This window comes from Rattus norvegicus, chromosome 8 (genome assembly GCF_036323735.1).
Source record: "Rattus norvegicus strain BN/NHsdMcwi chromosome 8, GRCr8, whole genome shotgun sequence".
NCBI classification, from domain to species: Eukaryota; Metazoa; Chordata; class Mammalia; order Rodentia; family Muridae; genus Rattus; species Rattus norvegicus.
The window spans coordinates 25,673,086-25,681,063 of NC_086026.1; the positions used below are offsets into that span (position 1 = coordinate 25,673,086).

The window sequence follows — 7,978 nt, forward strand, 5'->3', positions numbered from 1 at the left end:
ACCATAAAATTGGATTCCTTATCATGCCATAAATATCAGGACAAAGTCATAAATAACAGAAACCTACAATAATCTGCGTACTGAAATATTCACTTAGCTTATTTGTTCTTTTTTGACATAGTCCTATAAATAATGTGAGTTAGAAACTTCACATAATTATTCCTATAACCTTTTGTTGGTAGATGGGTTCTATGGATACTGTCCAGGAAATTAATTTCAAATTTTCAACACAGATATTTAAATACCAAAAAAAGAAGACGGCCAACAGACGTTTTCTATACAAGAATAACAATCTTTAGTTTTATGGTGTCTAGTCATTATTCTAAAGAAGCAAAAGATTGAACGGCTGCCATTTGACTCATCCAGTGATCCAAGTGACAGTTCCGAAGGTCACATTGAAAGTAAAAATGTAATATTAAGAAAATAGATGTTTAGATTATTTTTCTCAAAGCTTTCTTCATATCTTTGCTCCTCAGACTATAGATAAATGGGTTCAGCATTGGAGGAATCACAGTGTACATCAGTGATGCTACAGAAGTCTGACGGTACGATTCTGTAAATGCAGAGCTAATGTATATTCCAAAAGCTGTCCCATAGAACAAGGAAACAACTGACAGATGAGACCCACAGGTTGAGAAAGTTTTATGCCTACCTCCTGATGATGGCATTCTGAGGATGGAAGAGATAATTTTAAAGTAAGAGAAAATAATCCCTACTAGGGGCACACCACCTAATGCAATAGTCATTGTATAAACCAGAATGTTATTGATGAGAGTGTCAGAACATGCAAGCTTGATAACTTGATCAAGTTCACAAAAATAGTGGGGAATTTCAAGAAATGTGCAGAAAGATAGCCGCAAAATCATTAAACCATGTAGAAGGGCATCCACAATGCTAATGCACAAAGACAATAAAATCATCACAAGACACAAGTGGGTTTTCATGATGGCTGTGTAATGAAGGGGCTTGCAGATGGCCACATAACGGTCATAAGCCATTGCTGCAAGAAGAAAGTCTTCCATTCCAGCAAAAAGTAAGACAAAGCTGAGCTGGGTAACACAGCCTGTGTAACTGATGGCTTTGCTCTGTTTCTGAAGGTTTATCAGCATCTTAGGAACAGTGGTGGTGCTGAAGCAGATGTCATTGAAGGAAAGGTTTGAGAGGAAGAAGTACATTGGAGTGTGGAGGTGAGAGTCAGAGACAATAGCGAGGATGATGAGAAGGTTTCCAGAAACTGTCAGTAGGTACATAAGCAGGAACAGTCCAAAGAGAATGGGCTGAAGTTCTGGATTCTCTGAGAGTCTCAAGAGAAAGAATTCTATTACTGTTGTCTGGTTTTTTAATTCCATAATTTGTTATAATCTGAATGAGGAAATACAAGTGATTGGTTACAAAAGAAAATGTAGTCACTTACCCTGTTCCTTTCTCTTATTTTCCCATCCCCACCCTTTGACTTCTACTTCTCTTCTTTGTATCCTCCTCTGTACTGCAGTATTTAATATAGTATATATATATACATATATATGAATATGTATAGATAGAATACCTAAGCATATAAAAATGACTGTAAATTCTGGAAGCATCTAAGCATCTGGAATTTTCTTATCCCACACATTCTTCAATAGACCAAGAGATTATCTCCTGTCAGAAGTACTGAAGATAATTAAAGGAGGTTTCTGATTACCTGGATCTCAAGATTAAAGAGTGACATTCAGCACTCCCATGGACTTTAGGAAAAATATGGAAATGCTGTTCTGAGGAAAACAAAAGATGGGGAGTCATGGTGACCATGTGGAGAATTTATTATTACTGAGAGCAGGGTCAGGAAAGCTACTTACTACTTGTACAAAACTAATAAGTAGATGGTCATCATTAGACTACATATAACCTCCATGGCCCTTGGAGGTTAATATCCACAGTTCCTCATTAGTCAGCTGAGTTCCATTCCCAAGTGATTGTAGGGCAGCACAAACATTATTTTACATTTTATCATCTGTATTTTATTATTCTCCTTTCAAATCACTCTCTATGATACCTTTATAAATCACAGGTTGATATGCTTACTCCATGTAAAATACTGAGAGCCAAATATTTGAAAATAAGAACAGCTTCTAATATTTTCTGTATTTCAAATTTTAATTTCTCCAACTAGTGATATGTGAATTTAATTTAATCCTCTACATGTGAATGTAGTGCAGCTGCATTATTTGTTGAAAATGTCTCATTTTCTAATGTATTTTTAGACATTTGTCAAACTTAAAGGATTTTACAGGTGTACCTGTCTCACACAATCTCTGTTAAACTCCATTGTACTTTATGTTTGTTATTATTGTATTACCTTTCTCACTGTGACATTATGCTATAACTTGATATATATATATATATAGAGAGAGAAAGATAAATAGATAGATATAGATATAGAGATAGAGATAGAGATAGAGATAGAGATAGAGATAGAGATAGAGATATATATTCTAACAATTAACTTTCTCTCCTGGATTATTATTAATTTATTTTAATTATCTTTTTTCATTTTTTATTGGTTGCCGTACTTATTTATACTTCTTTTATTATTGGATTTTTTTATTACATTTCAAATGTTATTCCCTTTCCCTGTGTCTTGTCCACAATACCTGTATTTTATCCTCCCTTCCCTTCTTCTATGAGGGTGTTCCCCTTCCACAACCACCACACTTCCTGCCCTTATATTCCGCTATACTGGGGGGTTCCAGCCTTGGCAAGGACCAAGGGATTGTCTCCCCATTGGTGCCCAACAAGTCTATCCTCTGCAACATATTCAGCTGGAGCCATGGGTCTGTCCATGTGTACTCTTTGGGTAACAGTTTAAACCCTGGGAGCTCTTGGGGTAGGTATTATTGCTCTTATTGGGTTGCAAGCCCCTTCAGTTCCTTCAAACCTTTCCCTAACCCCTCCAATGGGAACGCCATTATCATTTCAATGGTTAGCTGCTAGTCTAGCATTCGCCTCTGTATTTTTTATGCACTGTCTGAGCATCTCAGGAGACAGCTTTACAGTCTCCTTTCAGCATTCACTTCTTGGCTTCATTAATATTGTCTAGTTTGGTGGAGAATATATATATACATATATATATATATATATATATATATATATATATATATATATATATGTATATATATATATATATGCTGGATCCCCAGAAGGGCAGGTTCCGAATGGTCATTCCTTCAGGCTCTGCTCCAAACTTTTCCTTCATATCTCCTCCTAAGAATATTTTTATTCATACTTTTAAGAAGGACTAATGCATCTGCACTTTGTTAGTGCTTCTTGAGCTTCATGAGGTTTATGTATTATATCTTGGGTAATGTGAGCCTTTAGACTAATATCTACTTATCAGTGAGTGCGTACCATGTGTGTTGTTGTTTTTTTTCTTTTTTCATTTTCTTTTGTGTGTGTGTGTGTGTGTGTGAGAGAGAGATTGGGGTTACCCCATTCAGGATGTTATTTTCTAGTTCCATCCACTTGGCTATGAAGTTCATGAGGTCAGTGTTTTTGATACCTGAGTAGTACATCATTCTGTAGATATACACCATTTTCTATATCCATTCCGCTGATAAGGGACATATGGGTTATTTCCAGCTTCTGGTTATTATAAATATGTCTGCTATGAACATAGTGGAACAAGTGTCCTTGTTATATGTTGGAGCATCATTTGGTTATATGCTCAGTAGTGGTATAGTTGGGTCCTCAGGACATAATATATCCAGTTTTCTGAGGAATCTCCAGACTGATTTCCAGATTGGTGGTACCAGCTTGCAATCCCACCAACAAGCAAGGGGGGGTTCTCTTTCTGCACATCCTTGCCAGCATCTGTTGTCACCTGAGTTTTTGATATTAGCTACTTGACTCATGAGAGGGGGAATCTCAGGGTTGTTTTGAGTTCCATTTCCCTGATGACTAAGAATGATGAACATTTCTTTATGTACCTCTCAGGCATTCAATATTCCTCAGGTGGAAATTCTTTATTTAACTCTGTACCCCATATTTTTTATCTTTATTAACTTGAGTATTTCTTATTTGCATTTCGATTGTTATTCCCCTTCCCGATTTCCAGGCCAACATCCCCTAACACCTCCCCCTCCCCTTCTACATGAGCTTCCCCTCCCCATCCTCCCCCCATTCCCACCATCCCCCAACAATCACTTTCACTAGGTGTTCAGTGTTGGCAGGACAAAGGGCTTCCCCTTCCACTGCTGCTCTTACTAGGCTATTCATTGCTACCTATGAGGTTGGAGCCCAGGGTCAGTCCACGTATAGTCTTTGGGTAGTGGCTTAGTCCCTGGAAGCTCTGGTTGGTTGGCACTGTTGTTCATATGGAGTCTTGAGCCCCTTCAAGCACTTCCAGTCCTTTCTCTGATTCCTTCAATGGGGGTCCTGTTCACAGTTCAGTGGTTTGTTGCTGGCATTCGCCTGTGTATTTGCTGTATTCTGGCTGTGTCTCTCAGGAGAGATCTACATCCAGCTCCTGTTGGCCTGCACTCCTTTGCTTCATCCGTCTTATCAAGTTTGGTGGCTGTATATTTATGGGGCACATGTGGGGCAGGCTCTGAATGGGTGTTCCTTCTGCCTCTGTTCTAAACTTTGCCTCCCTATTCCCTGCCAAGGGTATTCTTGTTCTCCTTTTAAAGAAGGAGTGAATCATTCACATTTTGGTCATCCTTCTTGAGTTTCATGTGTTCTGTGCGTCTAAGGTAATTCAAGCATTTGGGCTAATAGCTACTTATCAATGAGTGCATACCATGTGTGTTTTTCTGTGATTGGGTTACCTCACTCAGGATATTTTCCAGTTGTATCCATTTGTCTATGAATTTCATAAAGTCATCATTTTTTTTTTTTGGTTCTTTTTTTCGGAGCTGGGGACCGAACCCAGGGCCTTGCGCTTCCTAGGCAAGCGCTCTACCACTAAGCTAAATCCCCAACTAAAGTCATCATTTTTGATAGCTCAGTAATATCCCATTGTGTAGCTGTACCACATTTTCTGTATCCATTCCTCTGTTGAAGTCTGTACCCCATTTTTTAATATGGTTATTGAGTTCTCTGGAGGCTAACATCTTGAATTCATGTACATATTGGATATTATCCCTATATTTGATGTAGGATTTGTGAAGTACTTTCCCCAATCTGTTGATTGCCATTTTGTCTTAATGACAGTGTCCTTTACCTTAAAGAAGCTTTGTAATTTTATGAGGTCCTATTTGTTGATCTTAGAGCCTAAGCCATTGGTATTCTATTCAGTAAATTTTCCACAGGTCCATGCCTTAAAGGCTCTTCCTGATTTTTTCTTCAGTTAGTTTGAGTGTAACTGGTTTTATGTGGAGGTCATTGATCCACTTCGACTTAAACTTTTTAACGACTGATACAGATACATCAATTTGCTTTCCTCAACATGCTGTCCTCCAGGTGAAACAGCACCATTTGTTGAGCATACTATCTTTTGTCCACTAGATGGTATTAGCCCTTTTTGTCAAACATCAAGAGACAATAGGTGTATGCATCATTTCTTGGTCTTCATTTCTATTCTGTTGATCTAATTGCCTGTCTCTGTACCAATACCATTCAGTTTTTAATCACTCTTGCTCTGTATCCAACTTGAGGTCAGGGATGGTGCTTCCTCCAGAAGTTCCTTTATTGTTGAGGATAGTTTTCACTAATCTGGGATTTTTCTTATTCCAGATGAAGTTGCAAATTGCTCTTTCTAACTCTATGAAGAATTGAGTTGGAATTTTGATGAATATTGCATTGTATTTGTAGATTGCCTTAGGCAAAATGACCATTTTTGCTATATTAATCCTACCAGTCCATGAACATGGGAGGTATTTCCATCTCCTGAGACCTTCCTCAATTTCTTTCTTCAGATACCTTAAGTTCTTGTCATAAACAACTAAACTTTTTTTTAGTTGGTTAGAGTCAAACTGAGGTATTTTATGTTATTTATGATTAATTGTTAAGGGTGTCATTTCCCTAATTTCTTTCTGAGCATGTTTATCCTTTGAGTAGAGGAGTAGAGGATACTGATTTGCTTGAGTTAATTTTATACCCAGGCACTTTGCTGAATTTGTTTATCAGACTTCTTAGTAGTTCTCTGGTGTAACTTGAGTATACTATCATTTGTGTTATTTTGACTTCTTTCTTTTTAATTTGTATCCCTTTGACCTCCTTTGGTTGTCTGATTGCTCTGGCCAGGACTTCAAGTACTGTATTGAATAAGTACATAGAGAGTAGGCAGATTCTCTAGTGCCTGATTTTAGTGGGATTGCTTCAAGGTTCTCCCATTTAAGTTTATGTTGGCTACAGTTTTGTTGTATGCTTTTACTATGTTTAGGTATGGGCCTTGAATTCTTGATGTTTCCAAGACATTTAACATGAAGGGGTGATGAATTTTGTCAAATGCTATCTCAGCATCTAATAAGATGATTGTGTGTTTTTTTTTCCTTCAGTTTGTTTTCACAGTGGACTACTTTGATGGATTTCTGCATATTGAACCATCCATGCATCCCTAGAATGAAGCCTGCTTTATCACAATGGATGATCATTTTGATGTGTTGTTGCCTTCAGTTTAAAAGAATTTTATTGAGTGTTTTTCGGTCAATATTCATAAGGGAAATTGGTCTAAAGTTCTCTTTCTTTGTTGGGTCTCTGTGTAGTTTAGGTATATGCATAATTGTGGTGTCATAGAAGGAATTGGACAGTGTTCCTTCTGCTTCAATTTTGTGGAGTAGTTTGAACATTATTGGCATTATGTCTTCTATGAAAGTCTGATAGAATTCTCCACTAAACCATCTGGTCTTGGGCATTTTTTTGTTGGAAGACTTTTAATAACTGCTTCTATTTCTTTAGGAGTTACAGGACTATTTAAATGGTTTATCTGATCCTGATTTAACTTTTGTATCTGGTATCTATCTAAAAAAATCATTCATTTCTTCCAGATTTTCCAGTTTTGTTGAATATAGGCTTTTGTAATACAATCTGATGATTTTTTTAATTTCCTCAGATCATGTTGCTATGTCTCCCAATTCTTTTCTGATTTTATTAATTTGGATACACTCTCTGTGCCCTCAAGTTAGTCTGCCTAAGAGGTTGTTTTATCTTCTTGATTTTCTCAAAGAAATAGCTCCTGGTTTTGTTGATTCTTTGTACAGTTCCTTTTTACTTCTACTTGGTGTATTTGTTCTAGAGTGTTTATGCATGCTGTCAAGCTGCTAATGTATGGTCTCTCCAGTTTCATTCTGGAGGCATTCAGAGCTATGAGTTGTTCTCCTAGAACTTCTTTCATTGTGTCGCATAATTTATTATGCTTTGGATTCATTTTCATTAAATTCTAAAATCTCTTTAAATTCTTTATTTCTTCCTTGACCAAGTTATCATTGAATGGAGTGTTGTTCAATGTGGGCTTTCTGTCATTTTTGTTGTTATTGAAGACCAATCTTAGTCCATGATGATCTGATAGGATCCATGGGATTATCTAAATCTTCTTCTATCTGTTGAGGCCTGTATTGAACTGATTATATGGAACTTTGGAGAACATACCATGAGGTGCTGAGAAGGTTTTTTTAGAATGAAATGTTCTGTAAATCAGAAATCACTTGTTGGCATTGAACACTTGGTGTGCTCTTACAGAGGAAGACTATCTCTCTTACTCCAAGCTTTCCTACATTGCCAAAAGTTCTTTGTATAAGATTTCTTTCAGATAATGTCTTTCATGTATTATATAGTGAAACATTGTCTGATCCTGTTTATGGATACATAATTCACAATCAGGAGTGCCCACTTGTCCAGGCAATGAGGTCTCTCTCCCACAGGGTTTGGGAGCAGAGCTATACTTATAATTTTTAGGTTTGATCTTCTCATTGAGTCCTGGATTTCTGGGATATGTTTTGTTAGAAGCTTTTTCGGTTTTACAATTTCTTTGATGGTTGTGTCAATATTTTCTCTGGTATCT

General features: G+C 37.0%; 1 protein-coding gene across 2 annotated transcripts; it reads right to left on the minus strand.

The window, feature by feature from the left end:
- Window positions 1–431: 431 nt before the first annotated feature.
- On the minus strand, window positions 432–7,759 carry Or7g33 (olfactory receptor family 7 subfamily G member 33). Of its 2 annotated transcripts, XM_017595528.1 has the most exons (2): window positions 7,730–7,759; window positions 432–1,346 (listed from the first exon to the last, which is right to left on the minus strand). In XM_017595528.1, the coding sequence occupies exons 1-2, from the start codon at window positions 7,757–7,759 to the stop codon at window positions 432–434; spliced, it is 945 nt and encodes a 314-aa protein (XP_017451017.1). The 2 variants fall into 2 exon arrangements, with proteins under 2 accessions (XP_017451017.1, NP_001000432.1); NM_001000432.1 differs by lacking the exon at window positions 7,730–7,759 and having other exon boundaries at window positions 432–1,349.
- Window positions 7,760–7,978: the final 219 nt, after the last annotated feature.

Coding starts and splice junctions, on each gene's coding strand:
- Or7g33 (XM_017595528.1), bottom strand. CDS start 7,759: ATGTTTCACTATATAATACATGAAAGACAT. Junction 1,347..7,729: donor ATATAATACATGAAAGACAT/TATCTGAAAGAA, acceptor TAACAAATTATG/GAATTAAAAAACCAGACAAC.